The sequence below is a fragment of the Saccoglossus kowalevskii genome, chromosome 4, assembly GCF_978046115.1.
Source record: "Saccoglossus kowalevskii chromosome 4, keSacKowa6.1, whole genome shotgun sequence".
Lineage (NCBI taxonomy): Eukaryota > Metazoa > Hemichordata > Enteropneusta > Harrimaniidae > Saccoglossus > Saccoglossus kowalevskii.
The window spans coordinates 17,174,239-17,196,081 of NC_140644.1; the positions used below are offsets into that span (position 1 = coordinate 17,174,239).

A 21,843-nucleotide genomic window follows, 5' to 3' on the forward strand; every position below is an offset into this window, starting at 1 on the left:
TAATAGTAGTGACTAGTGTTGTATTAGTGACTAGTGATAGTAATAGTAGTGACTGTAATAGTAGTGACTAGTGATAGTAATATTAGTGACTAGTGTTGTATTAGTAGTGATTAGTGATAGTAATGTGTAGTCAAATAATAATAACGTTGTGTGTAGTAAAAGTAGTGCCTAGCGTAGTGAAAATAGTGCTAATTGTGTAGTAATAGTAGTGACTGGCGAAGTAATAGTAGTGATTAGTGTAGTAATAGTAGTGACTAGTGTAGTAATAGTAGTGGCAGTAATAGTAGTGACTAGTGACAGTAATATTAGTGAGTAGTGACAGTAATAGTAGTGACTAGTGTAGTAATAGTAGTGACTAGTGTAGTAATAGTAGTGACTAGTGTAGTAATAGTAGTGACTAGTGACGATAATATTAGTGACTAGTGTTGTATTAGTAGTGGTTAGTGATAGAAGTGTGTGGTGAAATAATATTAGTGCTGTGTGTAGTAAAAGTAGTGCCTAGCGTAGTGAAAATAGTGCTAATTGTTTAGTAATAGTAGTGACTAGTGTAGTAATAGTAGTGACTAGTGTAGTAAAAGTAGTGCCTAGCGTAGTGAAAATAGTGCTAATTGTGTAGTAATAGTAGTGACTGGCGTAGTAATAGTAGTGACTAGTGTAGTAATAGTAGTAACTTGTGTAGTAATAGTAGTGACTAGTGAGGGGTAATAGTAGTGACAATAGTAGTGTCTGGTGCATTAAAAACAGTTTTTTGTACAGTGATACTAGTATGTAGTCTAGTACAATGCACAGTAAGATGCAATAAACGTTTATGTGGTAAAACAGTTGCATTTGTGTAGTAATAGTACTGTGCAGTATAGTAAAAATAGAGCCCAGTGTAATCGTACTATCAGTAGTAATCGTAGTGAGTGTCCTGTGATGCACGTTATAATAGTAACAGCCACACCTAGTTTAATAACGATAGTGTCGTGCAACGTAAACGTTAGCAGCTATAGAAACTTGTGATATGTTGTATTATTGTGCATAGCAATGATCGATGAATTTCAAGGGCGTGTAATATTAAATGATAGCAAAACTAGACTTTCAGGATTGGAATATCAATTAAAAACAAACGACAAATAGGAAATTCTTGCTGTACTACAATAATCAGACCTTATAACACATTTTTCATTAACGTTTTTACGAATCAAGTGCTTCCAGTGATTATATGTGACTTTTTATTTTTTATTGGTGAATTAGTATTCATGTTAGATACAACATTTTCATGTACAGTGTACAGTGTACGCATGCGTTGATACCAATATATCACAATATAATCGCCATATCCTTCGTTGTATGCGTGACTTCAATTAAAAAAAAAGTAGTTGTGAAAACATTTGAGTTAATTGAATGAAATGGACTTGAAAACATCAAAAAACTACGCCCTACACTAAATGAACCACGTTCTATATTTAAGAAAATCATTTATTTATTTAGTTAATATCTATCGAATTGAAGATGCATATTATCCACTCATATTATCGGACCCGTTTGCAGATTAGCACTAAGACATGCAATAAGATTTATGTGTCAGTTGTTTAATTGAAAGCCGCAGAAACCGCCACTCTTTGCGACAGGAACAACTGGATCGTTTACGTGCACCGGGGTAAAAGGGTAAAAGTGCGGCTGAGCGGGCAGCCAAACAATGAAAGTCGAATACACAGTCTCTCCTTGAGCGGACATAATAAAGCTACGTTTAAGCTACATATCAGACAGTATAAAATTTATAATCGTGTTAATAAAGACAAGCTTAAGGTTAGAGCAGATTGCACAATTATGGACAATGATCGAAATGTACAATTATGTTACGGCTTCATTCCGTGATATAGAACGACTGAAAAACTGAGAAATGTGTTGGCACTAAGCAATTAGCCCGATCCATTTGCAGAATTATGAAACTGGTTATAAAATATTCACATTAAAGCACAATTTAAACATAATTTATTTCTTATGTTCAAATTGATTAATATACATCACCCTGAACACAAAACAGAAACTGCATATCAAATATATTTATATTATTATATTATATTTATGTATTTATAATAAATGGTATTTCCACGAATGATTATGCATACTTATAAGCGATATTATGTGAATGTCGCCCCTTCTAAAACCTACATACATAGTATCGTCTTTCACTGGCAACTCCTGGAGATGTTTTCTAGTTATTCATATACACTATCATCCGCTTCAAGAAAACGTGATAGTTTCACTTCGTTATTTAACGCCTACGAGGCCATTAATTTCTCCAAGGAAATTGTACTGCGACCAGTGTGTCATCTTCAGGACCAGACGTCTCGGTTGGTTCGGATTCTTCGGATGCTTCGGTTGGTTCGAGCGCTTCGGGTGGTTCGGTTGGGCCAATCCCGTCACGCAGACCAAATTTATTCGGTTTGGGTTTATTTTTATTACGCTCTGACATCAGTGATCCATGGCTGCCGTCCTTCTTGCATTCATTGGCCACCACAATTAGGAGCAGAACAATGCACAATTTAAGCATCATACTTTCTGAAAATAAAAAAAAATATATCTAATTAGATTTCTCTTTGAACGTCAATAGACCTTAATAGATGCAAATGGTTCCGAGATCTCGTTCCCGGTGGATTTCAGTTGGTTAGCAGCGCGAGATCTGTGAAGCACTGCCCATTTCGTTATGCCCTACTTATACTTTAGTAAAATAATAGCAATTTCACGATTTTTTGCCTGCAAGGTATGGTGGTGGTGACCATAATATTGATGATGCCATAGCCGACTATTGCCCGAATGACCATGTGTTATTTATATCACAATAAACAGTCATCGAACATACACAGTCTCCTAACATACATCTTTTACACGCGCTCTCCCACAAAATAGCAGCACTTACATTTGAAGTATGTAGTATTTTATTTTGTGTATTATAACAAGTGGAACATTACTCAATAGTAGCTTACACATATACATTGCTACTCAGTGAATGTTTTTTTTTTTCAGCCACGGTTACTGTTTTTAGTAGCCGTGTTTCTCCAGTGTGACTCACTTAGTGAGTATCAAATTATTGGAATGAATTGAGAAGTTCTCAAACGCAAGTTATTTCAGCACTCGCCAGATAAAAATGTCAGAGTGCCGTGGATGTGGCTGCATTGACTTTCTCACCAACGTAGGTTTTCTATTCACAAGCGTTCTTGGTGAGCATCGGCGTGGAACGCGTAGAAATGCTCAAAGCGATCCCCGATGCGACGTTTCAGTGGCGGCTTCGTCGTGCATATTTGCTTCATTAGTTTCAGTGACGTTATCCATGCTATATATATACCATGTGATATCCATTTGTATTCAATGCCATGCGTAACAACAGTGAGATGTGATAATATTTTATGAAGACCAAATACAAGATACGACATATTTATAAGAGAACAGTAGAAGACTAATTCTACCAGAATTTACCAAGACAAGTTTTGTAAAAAAAAGAGAACATTTTACATTAATAATAAAAGAGATTGTCAACTTACTGGTTTTTATATGTAATCTTACACGTAATCAGACTGGAAACGTTCTGAACATGAGTCTGGAATGCCACCGTTGTGATAAGGTTCGTGCAATACGTCGATAATTATATGTATTCCTTGTATTGTCACATGCAAATGTGCAAACTTATAGATGTGGTTAGTATTGATTGTTCCCAGGCACAAATAAACCATTCGTCTGCAAAAGATTTCACGGTTCCATACCTCAGCAATTTTACGTTGAACGTTTAATACGCATTATTAATACGCATTATTGGCGTTCTAATAATATTTTTTTATTTAAAGTCTTGTGAAAAATCTTTGGTGCGCTGTATTGTTATTCAGGGCGTCAGTAAATTCTTCTATTCTGTGTAAATACAGATCACAATATATGTATACTTGGCTTTCAGTTTTATTTTGTTTAGGATCACAATGGAAACTAATTAAAATACTCAATTTTTTTTCCATGAACTGCTTTTGAAGTGGCGATCGAATTGAGGTGGGTAGATTATTATGCCAAGTGTTCTGTTTGGCTTCACTCAGAGATATAGAAGCTTGAAGTGGAATTGGTTAAAGAACGGGGGGGGGGGGGGTGGTAAAGACACAATCTGCTCTTGGCTATTCAGACAAATATGTACACGTTTTGGGTGTGAACCAATTCGAGGTCAGTTATACGTCATAACGAAGTTTGCATTTGGCTTTTAAAATAAACTATTACATGTTTTTCGCCAGTTATACATTTCTCCATATCTGAAAGACCATTTTCATGGAATCATACCAACATTGAAAGGTAGACCAGTTGAAATAAAGTAATTGGTGACCATGAACATGGTCATACACTCCAACTGAAACATTTTCATGTATCACAGTATATAACTTTGAATTTCTTGAAACATGTAACATATTTTAATTAAGCAAAAATAACGCGTAGAGTGTTTATATGTAAATACGTAACAGAGTATACGAAATCAGTCAGTAGGTATAAATGTGCAGTCTATCCTAGTAAACATGGGGGAACAAAGTTTCAAGCTTTACATTACAAATGTAAGCGCAGAATATGATGAACACTAAATGTCGGACCATTGTGTAGATAATGAAATCTGCTTAAAATCATTGTATATCTGTTAATCATTTGACATATGCGTGCATGCAAGGACAAATGTAAAATACATTTGTATTAAATAATAAACACATTGTGAAAAATATCATATATTTGGTTGATTTGCCCGTTCATTAAGCAGCTCTCAAAAAGAATCAATCTAAATAAGTCAGTACATTTTGTTGACTAACGAATTTGTTCTCGAGTAATCAGTAAAATGGCACTTGAGCTGCACCATAAGCCGAACTGGCTGTGCTGTGAAGAACGTTATAGTAATAAGAGGAGCAACCAATGTAATAATAGTCGAGATTAGTATCGTGCAACAGTGGTGTGATATATTAAACGTAGTAACTATAGTAACGTGTGATAATTAGTATATTTGTGGATAGCAAAGTTCGACCCATTTAGGCCCGACTAAGATTATATATGGTAGCATAGCTAGACTTTCAAGATTGGAATTTCAATGGAAAGCAAACGTCAATTATAATCCATACTACAATAATCAGACCGTATAACATACTTTTCATTAACGTTTTTACGAATCAAGTGCTTCCAGTGATTATACGTGACTTTTTATTTTTCATTGATGTATTAGTATTTATGGCACAGACGTTAGATACAACATTATTTTGTACGCATGCTTTGATAACAATATCACAATGTATATCATTCGGTGTAAGCGTGTTCTTTATGAGTATTTGTAATGTAATCTGTAATGTAAATGATAAACTTACCACGTCCTATATTAACTGGACCACACCCTAAATTGAAATCACCTTGCTCCGAATTAATTGAAATATAGTGCCCTATATTAAAAAATCACGCCTTGGATTGAATGAACCACACCCTTTATTTAGTAAACCCCACCCTAGATTAAATCGATTAAATTAAGCACATCCTATATGAAAGCATCACGCCCTAGGTTGAGCGAATCACGCCCTATATTATACGAACAGTATCCTACAGATTTAATGAATCACGCCCTATATGAAACGAACCACGCCATATTTATCGAATTGAAGATGCATATTATAGGGCCCATTTACAGATTCTGAAATAAACAAGAACACAACTGATACTTTGTGAAGTAGGCGTCAGTTTTCCCATTGAAAGCCACATAAAAACGCTACTCTAGAGCAACTGGGTCGTTTACATGCACTGAGGATAAGATCAATACACTCGATCGGCAGTTTTACGTTACATCTGAAAGGAACGTGTCAACCTCACAATCCATCGTTGAGCGTCCACATTAAAGCAATGATTAATTCACACATCAGACAAAGTAAAAATAGTAGTCCCTTTAATAAAGACAAGCTTAGAATAAGTGGTTGCACACTTTGCACAATTTTGGACAATAATCGAAATGTGTTATTATACGACGGTTGTTCCGTAATACGGGACAGCTGGAACACCGAGAAATGCTTTCGTGCTAAGTATTTGGTTCGATCCATTTGCAGAAGTATGAAGTTAGTTCTAAAACATGTTTTATTATGTTCAAACTGATTGTTAGACATCACCCTGAAAACAAAATAAAAACCACATATCAAATATCAAATATATTGTATTTATTATAAATGACATTTCCTGGTACATGCTTATGAGAGATATTATTTGAATATCGTCCCTTCTAAAACCTACATACATATCGTTGTCTTTCAACTCTAGGAGATGTTTTCTAATTATTTATATACATTTCCACCACGCGGCCGGCGATAATTTCACTTCGTTATTCGCCGCCTACGGGGCCATCTATTTCTGCAGGCAATTGTACTGCGATCGGTGCATCGTCTCCTGTATCAGGCGTCTCGGTTGGCTCCGGTGCTTCGGTTGCTTGGGGTCCTTCGAATGGTTCGGGCGGATCGATTTGGTCAATCTCGTCACTTGAACCAAATTTATTCGGTTTGGGTTTATTTTTATTACTCTCTGACATCAGTGATCCATGGCTGCCGTCCTTCTTGCATTCACTCAGGCTGATTACCACAATTAGGAGTAGAACAATGCGCAATTTAAGTATCATACTTCTGGAATTAAAAGTATACATTTAATTAGATATCTCCCTGAACGGTGAATCATTCACTGTAGGGTACACTATATACCTTGAATGCAAATAGATTCCGAGATCTCGTTCCCGGTGAAGTTCTCTGAGCATCGCGAGATCTGTGTGAAGTACTGACACATTTCGTTTTTTGTTGAACTTATACTTCAGTATTTTATGAAGACCAAATAAATATTTAGTTCGTCTTTTCAAGGTTCCGGCAAAGCAATATACTATCATGCGGAATGTCCGATCGGAACACCACCGTGCAGGCGGACATGTTTAGTAGAGAACCGCGGAAGACTAATTTTACCAGCTGAGGATTAATGATAAAGACAAATTTTGTAAAAAAAATAAAAGAACTCGATGTTTTATAATAAAATACTGGTCAACTTACTGGTTTTCAAATGAAGTCTTGCATGTAGTTAAACTTAAAAAACGTCCTGAACCTGAATCTAGAATCAATGCCACTGTTGTGATACGGTTCGCACAGTACGTCGACAATTTATACTCGGTATGATGTTATGCATTTAATATGCAAATGAGCTACTTTAAATGCGGTTAGACGTAATTGTTCCTGGGCACAAATAAACCATTTGTCTGCAAAAAGAGTTCATGCTTCCCTACGTCAACGTTTCTACGTTGAACGCTTACACACTATAAGATGTATTTAATATTTTTTATTTGAAGTCTTTTAACAAATTTTTGGTGCTTTGTATTCTTATTTAGGGCGTTAGCAAATTCAACTATTCTATGTAATTACAGATCAAAGTATAAGTATAATTGGCTTTCAATTTTATTTAGTTTAGGATCACAACTGGAATTAGACGAAGTACTAGTAGAGGTAATTTCTCCTTGAACTGCTTTCGGAGTGGCGATTGAATTAAGGTGAATATACGACGAAAACGAGTTATTTTGTTGAAAGCCGGCTGTTCTGTTTGGTTTCCAGTTTACGAACTCTGAGATATGGGAGCTTGAACTTGGTTTGGTTGAAGTATGGGGTGAAGGTGGGGCGGGGAATGTAGGCCATACTGCATGCCAGTGAAGGCAATATTGACAAAATCAGCTTTTAAATATCCAGACGACTATGGACACGTTTCGTGTGTGAACCAGGTTTGAGGTCAGTTATACATCATAATAAAGATGGAATTTGGTTTTAAAAATGTTATATGTGTTTCATCAATTCTAAATACGAATTTATCCCATGTCTAAAAGCATGTAGCTTGAAAATCATTGTGAATTTGTTACACTTTCACTATTCAACTGCATCAGTATGTGACCCATTGTATGACAACAACATTGAGAGATAAAAAATGTATGAAGCTATGTATGACCTTTTTCGTGGCCGTGCCAAAACCCAGAAAAAAACAATTTCTTCATTTACAGTAGTTAGCTTGGACATTTTTTAAACATGCAACATATTTTAATCAGAAATAAGTGTAAACATGTAACAGAATACACAGCCTATTCAGCGTGGTTGGATGGACCATGCTTCAAATTTCAAATGTGAGCGCATGCGCAGGATATGACGAAAATAAATGTCGGACGATTGTGTATATAATGAAAGTTTCTCATCATTATTCTATACCTGCTAAAATTTATAACCGTTTTAAATACACATGTGCACTAGAACAAATGTAAAACGCATTTTTTATAATGAATAATTGGCACACGGTGAAAAGATTTCATATATTGAGTCACGATGTACGATGATTTCACAGTTCACTAAGCAGCTCGAAAAAAATTGTCAATCGAAATAAATCTGTACATTCATTTGACAAACGATTTTGTTTTTGAGTAAACGGTTCAATGTAAATGGAATTCTGAACACCATAATCCGAACTACGTCATTTGGGCGTTACCACCTTCTTACCATTACTTTTTTGTGTGAACGGATTTATTTGCACCCAAGCTGTTGAATTGAGTTCGATATCTGTTCACTGTCACTTTAGGTGAGAATATTCCTAAAGTTAAATGACATACGGGATTTAGGTATACGACTTTAACGTCTTCGAATATAATTGACGAAAGGGTGCAGATCGACTTGATGGGGTGGGTTGAATGGCTAGAAAAGGAGGTGGATGGGCGATGGAGATGGTCAGATGGGCAAAATAATTGGGCGTTGTGGATGGTCTAATTGGCGGTGTGAATGGTCATTTGGTCAAAATAGGTGGTCAGTTCGCCATTTTATATCGTTATAAAATATTCGACAATAACACAATGTTCATCGTACAATCCAATTACACCGCCACGAACCGACCAAGTAATTGATGGCGATAACGTCATAGCTGGTGATTTTGTATACACATGTGAGACAAGCAATGGTGTTACTGGCCATAATTTTCCGCTAAACAACAACTATTCCGAAAGTTTCAGTCTTGTCGTTTAGATATGGTCGAGTAAGTTTATGCAGTTAAAGTCGTATTGGTGTGGTTGCCGCAACTGAAATTGAAAAGTTACAACGTCACATGTTGCAGAAAATTCTGGGTCTACCTCCGGAAGCCACAAATTGAGGCAGTTATTGGAGAGTATGGTAAGTTTCTGACCGACTTTATCAATAGAGGCAAAAGGGGAAAACGTATATCCGACAGCTGTTATTTTCCGTTCACCCTAGACGACCACTATGCGTGGAAAAATCGCGAAACTGGCAAATACGAAAATGTTTATTCTAGCATAGTATACGATTCAGTCGAAATGATCAAGTTTAAAGGTAAGACGTAACGCGGTGCCAATAAATGGCTAGTTCCCGTCTACCATATTATGAAATTACACGACGACCTGTTTTGTAAAATACGTAACAAGAGGAAACACGTGACTAAGGTGATAAATGGTACCGGATGTTTGATTATGACTAACGGTTATCACGTGACAAGCGTGTCGGATACGGCATCATCAGAAGCAGTACCTCCATCGCTCACATATTGCGGTTCTAACGACGTGGAGAATGGAAAATACCTGGGTAAAGTACACTTCGAGGATAACCGAGAACTCCCACCGAGATGGCTCCAAGTTATAAAATACGCAACTACTAGTAAACATTCTATGAAAGGGATAATTTCAATTCGCTTTCGCACGGTCTCTTAGCATATTCGCTGTACCAAATTAAAGGTCTGGGCGATTGTAACAAACTGGACTTGTACGTGTTTCTCCGCCCTTTCTTGTCGCAAATTCAATTTCAACGGGTGAATAAAGTAATGGATAAGTTTACTAACATAAGGTCGGTAAATAATTTGGTAGATTTCTAGCAAACTCTTATGACTCTAATGATACATATGTTTAATTTAATAACCGAACACCGTGCAACACCTGGAAAATACTTTCCAATGGCTAATCCGTCGCAGTTCGTAAGAGGGGCGAAGATATGACTCAAGTCCACGAGATTGTCCGTAAATTACCTATGAGCTCGTTTACTGTTATATCGGTCGAAATGTTCTCATTCACGCCGATCTCTGTCCTTAGCGAAGTAACTGTACAAAGTGAAGATTTGGAAATCATCCGCAAACTTGAATGTAGAGATGAACAATTTAACGCTGATCTAAGCAATTTGCTCGCTTCGATGAATGCCCAGAAGAAGCCCTCGAGCTGTTTTACGATTATGGCTGTAAAAGTCACGAAGTGTGGATGTACATGATATCACATCCCGAATTTCCAAATACGTAGACAAGATAAAAGAAAATCGAAATGTAATGAAATATATCGATGAGAAAGACAGGGAGAAGTGCGAAGAGGAGAGTCGATTGGAAGTGGCTGAAATCGTCGAACTTTGTAGTGAACACGCGTTTCAATCAAACAAAGAAGTTGTTCAGGAATATATTCAGAAAGTTGAAGAATTTGCGGTGGTAAGATTTTTTTAGTGACTCACTTACAAAATGTTTAATGTTTAAAATGTTTTTAATTTATTAATCAGCTACTCACTTATTTATATGTTTATGTTCTCTAGGCGGGTGGATATGATTTTGATAATCATGTTGCGATGTCTCACTGACAATCGATTTATTGAAGAGAAAATGGAACGCATCGATGAAGTACATGATCAAATCACGAGTTATAATGTCACTGATTTTTTTTTCTTCAAACCCCAAAAAATTGTCATACATCAAAATCGTTTTTTTTTTTTTCAATTACGTACATAATGATGCTAGTAGTAGTAGTTATAATCGTACTTTAGTGACAGCGCCCTCGCACTCTTTCTTTAGTGACAGCGCCCTCGCACTCTTTTTTTAATCCGATGAAATTTAGAAATTGCGCAAGTTAACCTCTGGCGTTCAAGCCTCTCTCTTTCAAGTTCGACTTTGTACGTTGAAATCCGGGTTTCCAAAAAATGTATGTAATCATCTGTTGCCTGTTTATCGAATCTATCACTTGGGGACCACGATATTACGCCACATTCGTTACATCGTCCATCTAAGAACCTAAAACCAATCATTTTGCAACCGTCGGTCGTACACTTGAAATATTTACGAGCAAGTCGTTTCTCGTTGATTTTCAACATTTGACTAAAACAATATGAACAATACCCTTCAGGTTCAACAGTGGCGTACATGTCGCAATGTCGTTTCTTACATTTCAATCCCTTCCGTGTTTGAAGCGCACAACTCCATCTCAGTCATGATGATTATAGAATGAGCGAGTCCATTGATATAGCATCGCACAAATCGTCCGACTGATTTTTATTTATCTCGCAATTGATTTTTGGTTATTTTCGAACTAAATGAACGTTCCGAAATATCCGTGGTTATATAAAGGGTATTAAAGCACTTCTTAATATTCGATCGCAATTTTAGCTAGTCGCAATTCCATCATCCCCTAACTCCATCCAATCTCAACATACTTCCTCTTCCCAATTCACGACAGTCGACGTGGAAAATTTAAATTGACGGTTATTTGACCGACACGTCGTTTTTTGAGATACGACCACCGTAAAAATGACGAGTGGTAGCAATTGTAGACCATCTAAATATCACGGCCAGCACTCTAGTCCAATGAAATGTTATGTGATGCGCCCTCAACTAACAGAATGTTAACATATTGATCGTCATCACAAGAGGGCGTCTGTTTACTCACTTCGCTGGTTCCAGAAGACGCGTGTCGTGGCATGATATTTGGATGCGACTGGCCTCGGGCGTTTGCATTTGGCTAGCAAGTACCTTTTGGTAAATAATTCTCTGTTACCTGATGTCAGCTTCCTTAAATATAGAGCAGGAATTTTCGTTTACTTGCTCGAAGATTGGTGCGATATAAAAGTATTTATTATTATCATACCTGTGCCTTCTGCTGTCAGGGAACCACACTTTTCAGATTTTGTTGTCGATCATAATGAATACAAATCATCGGATTTGATGACATACATTTTATTTTGAAAACTCAGCGATCCTACAACAACAGGGATTGTTTGGATCAGCCTCGGGTGAAAGCTACACTCCGTGCAATGGAGATTTCGCGTCGAAATCATTTAACTGTGATTTGAACGATTCGACTGCTATCATTATGTCTAACGTTTTTGATGCCCCCCCCCCCCGTATTGAAAACGTGTTCCCCGTAAACGGGAATGAAAATACACGGACCCAGTGCGAGGGAACGAGAAACAAACTTCTGTTATCAATATCACTCCGGGTCGCAGACTAAGTAGACTGGCCCAGAGACACAGTACATTTAAATCGAACCCCTTTCAAGGTCCCGCAATGTCTTTACTGAGAACATATAAATTTACAATCTTCTGCTGTAATACAGCAAATGTTTTCTCTATGCTCCTGGGCTGCAATTTTGCGGGCCAGTGAGTTACCACTTTGCTACTGTGTTACAGTTTTCTAGAGTTCGACAAATATGCATCGTTGTCGTTCAATTAGTCTGTGCAATTATACCCTTGATTCAAATACAATTTAGTATATTCTTTTAGAGAGCGCTGGAATTTACCACTGGCATTTCTAGTCTAAAGTGATCTTCCCTAGTAATTATTGTAAACATGCAGTCATTGAGAGAGTTACTCGTTCGAAGCAAAGTTCAAGAGACAAAACACATTCTTGCAGATTCGGGATTTATCGATAAAAATGGAAAATACACTACACACAGGACATACAGGATTAGCGCTAAAAACTATATTGTAAGCTTTTATCTTGGCTTCAAATATATAAGCCACAGTACTGCTTCATTTCGTTGCGTTGTCAGAGTTGACGTTATTTTTCATTCGGTCATTGGCTGATCCTCCGCAAAAATCTCGGCCTCGCTTCTGATATGACGAAATTTGCTTAAATCGTCGTGTACTGCGAATTCAAAATAGTTTATTGCAGAGCCCGGGTGTAAGCCTGCGCTGCCTTACGCGTCCGCCCATTATTCTACGTACTTTCAAGTCTCAAGACCAAAGAAGGTTGGCATAAGAATAACACTTGTTTCATTGTTGATATCACCATACCCACTGACGCACACGCGTCATCAAGTTGGTCGCCCTGTTACCAGATATAGTACTGGGTGTGGTTAAACTGACGGAATCACCACTGCAAGTAAAATGAGAGTTGGTCAGCAATAATACAAGTTTATATTTAGTATAACTCAACATAATACAACTATTTAATTTGAAATTTAATTTCATTATGTGTATTGTATTTAGATTATTAACATTGAAAAATGGGTCAAGGTCTATTTCGATAACGTGGTTTGTACACTTACGCCCCAAATACGTGCAATGTGTTTAAAATCACAATTAACCTTCGGATTTGACACAATTTATACGGGGATTATAAGTTAGTTTATTGCTGGTTTAAGTATGCGCAATACGACTTACGCGTCCACCAGTTTCACTCCAACAGGATCCATGGCGGTGAGCAGCCAACAACCTAACAACGCTCACTCTGACAACGTGGTGGATCCAGGCCTGGACCACATTGGTTATGCATTGCCGTTCTTTTTTCAAGTAAAACGTATACAAGCGCGAGGACGTAAAAACAGAACAGTTTCCTATAATATGCGCACTGAAGCAAATGTTATTTTCTATTTTTAAACACGCATTCATCAATAGAGCTAATTGTGTGATACCCACATTCAGATGTCATCGGAATCAATGTCAATTGGACGTATGTACCACCGACATGAGGCAAAATTAACGCTATAATCTATACTGTGAATAAATACGTATACAGTATTTCACTTGCAAATCTCATAACCACGCAACCGTTTCGTGCAGGTCTCCAGAAGGCCGATATTTGCATACGAATAGCATATGTTGTCTTGTTGACCGTAATACCACACCTACTGACGCACACGCTTTTGTCAGCTGTCACTGAACCCGATGGCTGAAATCTAAAAATAGCTAAACGTTGGTGATAGGATGACGTCAGAGTAGTTATTGGCACGATCATGACATAGAGTAGTTTGGGTGTTGCCTTACTACAGACGACTTCACCAAGTAAACATAGTGTTTATCAACAGTAATACAAGTCTTTACAAGAGAACTAGTGATGGTTGTGAACCATAACTGCCTCAGCACAAAGACTGTTGTGTAATACTAGGAATGTAAAGGGAAATGTATTGTAGTGTTACCTCTGTGTACGTAATTTACAATATATCTGCATCACAGCAAGTCTCAGAAGTATTGGGACAGCCAATTCGCTAGCGAATTTGCTAACTGCTTGTGTTTTGACTAAACGGTTGGCTTTCGAATCTCGCTGGCGCTGGCTGGTCCACTCTGGGTGAGTCTGCTGATTTTAGTGCAATTTCATTTCGCCATAAGTACCACCATATGTATATTGATAAATTATCAAAGCGTTGCTCGGCTAGTACAAGACGTAAAGCGAGAAACTCGAAAACATCGTAATGCTATTACTTCGACACCAGGTAACACCTCTGAAAGAAATTTGAATTACTGTGACCAATGACATTGAACTTTGCTTTTCCGTAAGGCAGCAGTTTTCCTCTTCAAATAATCAAAAATACCCTTGATACCTTGGAGAAGTATGTCCATTGTTTTCCACAACAACGACTGTCTCAAGTGAATTTCGTCTTCTCAATTTCTCAAGATAAAAGTCTCAAGGTTGTTTTGTTTACTAGAAGGAAATGTCCTTTGGCGGTATTTTATTGTATTATTCTATTGAACAAAAAAAAACAGCAAATACTGTTACTGAAGCACAGAATTTGCATGAATTTTTCGCCCGGCCGCCATTCACGCAAACTACAAATCAAGTCTTTCACCGCATCCATAGTTGTTGACAGCCGCCATGATGGATGTATTGTGACGTATTTGACCCCCGGATTCTGACCTTGCATTCTGGTCACATTTACTGCCCTTTCATAACCGTTCAATTTCCTTTCATTACTAGTATTCCATCCAGATTCAATGATATTTAATACTTAAAACCAACCTTTATTTCACAATCACTCTAGTTTTCACTTTTCTAAAATTATTTTATTGATCAAAAGACTTTTCACTCCCATCATGCAATCTCCCATAGTACTTCCGCAGACACAGTGGCGTTCGCCAACATAACTACAAAAAACCTCGCTCTCAGGAGCTGAGGAATTAAAGCGGGAGGGTCGTCCCCTGCGAACGCGCGGGAATTGAGTCCCAAGCGACGATAACAACACACGCTAAAAACGCAAAGGCTCATGGGTAGACGGTTGTTTGTAAACAATGACACTCTATGGCCATCTGACGCCTGCGCAGGTGACAACCCTCCCGCTTTAAGTGTATATTAAATATAACTCAACACAACACAACCATGTAGTAAAACTCATTTTAGTGTTTGTATTATTGTATGTAGATTATCGACGTTAAGATCGGACCATGGCCTATTTTTAAAATGTGGGTGGTACACTTACCACGCTTACACTTACGTGCAATTTGTAAATAGCTGACGATTGAAACATAATTAGTATGATTGTGTCTGCTTCACTATAAATCTATATAATGATGACAAAACACACTATATGTCTTATCAGAAAAGAACACAAATATGATTTTCACGTGAAACTAAATTATCATTTTCATTTTGTGAGTTGGAGTTGAGTTTCCGCTGCTTAGTATGATATTGGAGAGGCAGCTTTCATTTCTTTCCATTTCGCTTCTCTTTGAATAAATTGTGTAATTTTCGTAAAACTCGTAAACAATTTGGTTGACAATGTGGTGAAAAAAGTGACGTAACATATAATGTGTTCTGATAGTCAGATGGCAGCAAATTCGCTAGTAGAAAACAATTACTTTGTGAATGAAATTAGTGTGGGAAACACCACATAAGTGGCTGCTTTGATTTTATTTACTAGCCTAGGGGGGCAATACATGACGTAATTCAAAACAAAAGGAGTTTCACTGGCATTTTCGGGAAGCTGGTTCCTTCGCAGCTAATTTGTTAACCACGCTAGCATCTCTTGTCGGGGGTGAATGACGTTGTTGATTTTCATATCCAGGGAAAAGTTTAGGGTGGCAGTTGGTCGATTAATGACACTAATATATAAGAAATATATTATGAAAAAGGCGTGTAGAAATTTGTCTTGTTACCGTATCTCATGGTTTACTTCTTGTATGTGTATGGTTTCTATGGGGACATTTCAGTTTAAATTAATCATTTAGCGCTGACGCAGTTGATTCTAGTGACGAGACACAGTCTGTAATTTAATATTAAATATCTTTTTTTATTTTAATATTAACATAATAAAACACGTTTTCTTGAAAAAATAAATGAAATAATCGTACATAGGACCTGCCCTCAATATATCTGTCCAGACAATCAAATGTGTGATACTTATGCAGATTGATATAATCAAGAAATCATGATTGACAGTGTTCAATTGAAACGAATCAAAACTTATCATAATGCTATGTTGTATTTAAAATGTTATTCAAAACCTTCAACACCGACATCGCCCTCTTGTGTCGGAAAAATTGGCTCACCAGTGAAACGTGGTGGTAGGTCTGATGGACGAGGTGGATGACCAGAGGGACGTGGTGGATGACCGGATGGACGGGGCGGATGACCAGAGGGACGTGGTGGATGACCGGATGGACGTGATGGCATTCCACTGGGTCGTGGTTTACAGGGACGTGATCCGTGCGGTCGTCTTCGGCGGGATGATGCGTTCTCATCGCTATTTATCGTGTCATCGTCTTCGAAATTATCGCAGTCTTCCTCATCTTGTCCGTCTGGTCGCTCTGGTCTGTCTGCGCCCACTGGTCTGTCTGGCTTTTCAGGTCTTCCTGGTCTGCTCGCACCTTCTGGTCTATCAGGTCGCATTGGTCTGCCACCAGGTCGGCGTCCCCGTGCAGGTAGACTGGTTACCAAGGCAACTGTTACTGCAAGGCATACGAAGAGCGTCACATGTAACTTCATGATTGATCTGTAAGTAAAACAAATGATCAAATGTTACTTTGTTGGAAATAAGTCATGTTATTGAATGTCACTTACTTACACAGATGTGTAAGGTAATATTAACTCGTGTCAGTAATTACAAACATTAAAAACAGTTAGTTTGATCTCCAGTAGAGTGAAACTCTCTTGTCTCATGAAGGTCTCAACTTTACGGTCCCTGTTTCGTCAAACTCAATCGAACATACAGACATTGTGACATTAGTTATGCATTACATTAGAACGAACAAACTAAAAAATGGAAAACTAGAAAAAAAAGGATATTCCACTCACCAGTCGTACACAGTTTTTTCGTATTCACGGTTGATTTCGTGTCGTGTTCTTCAGAGAAGCATGTGATGTTCTGCTGAAACTGAGAACACCTTCTCGGTATTTATGCTCTGTTCTGCAAGAGTTCGGGATATCTCCATTGTTGACATGCTTTGCGTCACTGACATTGTGACCGAGATGTCGTGCCTGTCTCTATTGTTAGTCACAATAAAATTACTCATACATAGTCATTATAGGATAGCCCAGCCAGGCACCATTGTTATACAGCTGTTTAAGAAAATGGCTTAACGTTAATTAGAAAGCGTACACAAATGTAAAGTGTCGTCCACGGACAAGTTGAATTACTGTCTTCGAAACGTGTGTATCAACATGATTCATGATACCCAATGGTTTTTGAATACTGAATTATATATATATATATATATATATATATATATATATATATATATATATATATATATATATATATATATATATATATATATATATATATATATATATATATATATATATATATATATATATATGTATATATATACAATTTTTAATTTTAATATTGCAATGTTAATCCATAATATTGCATCAAACATAGCAGGTGAGATTTTAGAAAGTTATGCATGTTATGCAGAAGGAGGCAGCAACACAAAGAAAATGGTTCAGCTTACCTTAATATACTTTTACACTTATATTAGCTGTTACATAATTATTACGGATAATATCAGTAAAAAAAAAATGTCAGATCAATTATGCAATGTTTCAAGGTTGCCAGTACAGACAATTAGAACAAGCTAGAAACATATTACTGGGACATAAACATGTCTGCATTACAGAAATTCTGATTCTAATCAAGAACGTTTCCACAAATATATTATGACAGTTATTTTGCAATATTGATATACCATAACTATTTTGTCATGCCCACTGTGTACTGGACTAATATATTAGTTATTTGATGATGGGCAATATTGTTGAGGTGCGTGTTACAGGTTCATCGAAACTACCAAGATTTCCTTAGTGTGTACCCGAGAGTAAAATATTCTGCCTTGCTGTAGTTGAAATGTCGGTACTAACGCAGTTCTTAGTCACTGATTACACTGTTTACGCAGAACGATGCACGTAAACACACTGTACACTGTACTAATTTACATACATTGAGTATAGATGAACCCTAAACAATTCCTTTGATATGTAAAACAAGTACAAGGGTGACGATTTGAAACAAAACAACGTCTAATACTGTGGACACTGAATAGACATTTTTAGCCACCATACGATATGCCGGAATTTCTTCTTTATGGTTTCATTCTTGAATGATTTCCCCCAGTAATAAATGTTACCATGGTTATATACATGCAGTCATTTAGAGAGTTTGCTGATTCGGAAGTTATCAAATTGAATGAAAATGAAAATGTATACCACTCAAAAAGGACAGGATTTCAAATCTCGCCTCACATTACTATACTACTTCATTCATGTTTCCTGCAGTCTGACAGCCGAGTACAACAATTTACTTGTGAATAACACATGGTCCATTGTTGACCATATTACTATACATACTGACGCACGCGCCTTGAAAAGTTGGTTAACTTGATAACCTCAAAGTCACAGATCATCCAGTTGCCCAAATATGGTACTGGCTGCGATTCAATCACGCCGATATATCTACAAATAGCTAAACGTTGGTAATAAATCCATTACCAACAATAGTTATAGGCACGGGCTTCTGATTTGTTGTGGACGTCGCCTGACGACCGAGGATATATTTAGTTTAATACAACACAAAACGACTATATACTAGTATTCAAACCAATTTTAGTATGTATTATTGTAGGTAGATTAACCATAGACCCTCTTTTAGAGGGTCTATGGATTAACCTACTTGAAGTATGGCAGTGTTTTCATAACGTAGGTAGCGCCGTTACGCTCAAAATGCGAGCAACGTGCAATAGTGAGGTAAGAATCAGACAAATAATTTATTGCCACTAATTTACTGTGAACATATTTACCAATACAACGATTTCTATATTTCGCTTAGTTTCAAGGGCGGTGGTCGTCGCACTGCACATGTGCGACATTTGTGTTAATAAACATTGATTTTCCCACAATCCAATGAGCTCTTCTAATGGAAATCACAAGTATGAGGTTTGACGTGAGCGCGACTAGCACTAATTACCTTCCGAACACCTAAAATACCTAATTAAAGCTTGGTAACGTCTCAATTTGTACTGGTTGATCTGCGCAACAGTCAAAGTCGTCAGCTTTGTTTATATGAGACCCATATATCTAGCGCATGTGGGCGCGACGACTACCACCCTTTAATATAGTGCTCCAAAGCACTCGCCAGGACGTTAACCATATTTCCTGAAAGAAACTTAAGAAGAAGTGAGATGTTCGAGAAACACTCAAGAAACAGGCAGACATAACTCTTACGCCTGCATGACAATGATCTTGCATTTCATGAGTGTTGTTTGATTATTATCACAATATTGACGATCTGTGGTACGTCGTGGCCATTTCACAATGTAATCTCATCCTTACAATTAATTAAATACAAATTTAGTATATTAGTCTTATTTTTGACTCGCTGTTAACATAACTCTGTACTATGGTTTTGGTGATATATGAATTGGGTGCCATAGGATGGTACTTGATGGCCAACCAACCTAATCAAATATGTATTTTGCATTGTACGAGTGTAAAATACGTTATTAGGAAATTAGGATATTAGTACCAGCTGTTTTATACGCATGCGCATTGACCAATCCTGTCAAATCTCGTCATCTGTTTTGGGGCGTGTCTGGTCGATGTGAAATTGCTTCAGCCATTGGGTAAAGGAATTAACTGGTGTCTGTGTGAAAACCGCTGTGAAGTGGCGGTGAATTTGCGAGGTTTTTTCGCTGCTATTTTCTGAATGATTTGGAGCAGCAATGGAAGCCGACCATTTAATTGATACAAATCCTGTCCAGAATATGATTTTAAATGGCCGAACTTATAGAGAAATCAGTCTCGTATTGGAAAGCATGTTTCCGGGAAGGAGAGGTGTCGAGGTGGCGTGGCGTGGTGAGTAGATTTCCTCCCCGGGACGCCGAGTTGGGCATCGGTACCTAGAGAGAGGCCGCGCTGTGGTGTCGAGCGGCCAACATAGTAAACCAAACTTAAAACTCGTGATAGTGATACTGGTGCAGACGACTATGGTCGAACAACCATGAAAAATAAATGGCGGGACTTTGGTGTTGTACATTTAGCGCAGAAATAAAAGACACGCCCACAGTTGGACAACCAATCGTTTTATTATTGGTCACGATGTACCACGGATCATCTCCACGTCCTTTGTAAACACCACATACACGATGTGCCGCCATCCAATGGCGGGATGAGCGGCTTCCTTTGTGCACGACCAGCGTCAACTTCAGGAGAGAAACACAACGCGCTTGTTAAGCCAGACCGTCTGGTGGTGCCCTTCTATTTCATCAATAACCAATTATACTATTATTCTGTTCCCGAATTGGACATTTGTTTATTTGGAGTAATTTCCAATTCTACGCCAGGTCCTTGGTAATTATTGAATCCACGTATTTATTTGGCCGATATTTGACAGACGTAAAATGCCATAATGTTAATTCGCGGAAATTTAAACACACTGATACTGATAATGAATTACAAATTTGTCAAAAAATACTAAATTTGCTATCCCGTGGAAATAATTGAAATCAAAATATTTGGCAAAATATTAAGTTTTGCGTCGCATGCACACGATTGAAATATCATATAAAATGGGCCTAATATACTAATGTTTTATTTATTTAAGTGTAATAACTAGTTTACATTCTGGAATAGCTACGATGTACCACGGATCATTGGCACTAGTATAAAGTAATTATAATGTATAAATCTTCCATTATTTGGGCATCTACACAAAGAGAAATCTCACCGGTGCAATTGCAATTAAAGATGATCAACGTGAAAAAAGTAAGCTTCATAGAACTGAACACTGATACGTTTTACACTAAAAATAATAACAACAAATTGACATCAATTATTACACATATATTATCAAAACAAATCCTGTCAGTGATCTCATTATGCACATACCACAGATGTATGTGCGTATGACATATACAGTACCTGCAATTTGGAAAGTAACCTTTAAACTATATCGTTAAAGTGGTTATTGGTAGTAGTGACACACATAGACTGTACTGAGACATATACCCGTCTACAGAAAAATACACTCTATTAAAGTTTTGTTGAAGATTCCTAGTAATTCGGAGAAATTTGACCAAATTAGTATTTTGTGCCAAGTCAATGACATTTTCTAAATGAACCAAAAAAATGCATTGCTAGCTTCGATTGAGTACGATAAATCACACAAATAGTTTACTATTAAAGTTAAAAGTCCAAATATTTTTTTAAATTGGATTTCAAATGATTTCCATAATAAACGCACCAATAGCCATGACAAGTTGTCAATAAACTTAATTAAAAAAAGGATTTTTACTGCAGAATTTAAAAATATCAATTTACAAATACTAATTCCTATCTTAACAAATTATACTTCCGTGAAGTCAC

General features: G+C 37.2%; 1 protein-coding gene across 1 annotated transcript; it reads right to left on the reverse strand.

Moving 5' to 3' along the window:
- Positions 1 to 16,252: 16,252 nt before the first annotated feature.
- LOC100378857 (uncharacterized) lies at positions 16,253 to 17,409 on the reverse strand. Its single transcript, XM_002732364.4, has 2 exons — positions 17,278 to 17,409; positions 16,253 to 16,975 (listed from the first exon to the last, which is right to left on the reverse strand). The coding sequence occupies exon 2, from the start codon at positions 16,966 to 16,968 to the stop codon at positions 16,477 to 16,479; it is 492 nt and encodes a 163-aa protein (XP_002732410.1). The 5' UTR covers positions 16,969 to 16,975; positions 17,278 to 17,409; the 3' UTR covers positions 16,253 to 16,476.
- Between the last annotated feature and the right edge of the window lie 4,434 nt (positions 17,410 to 21,843).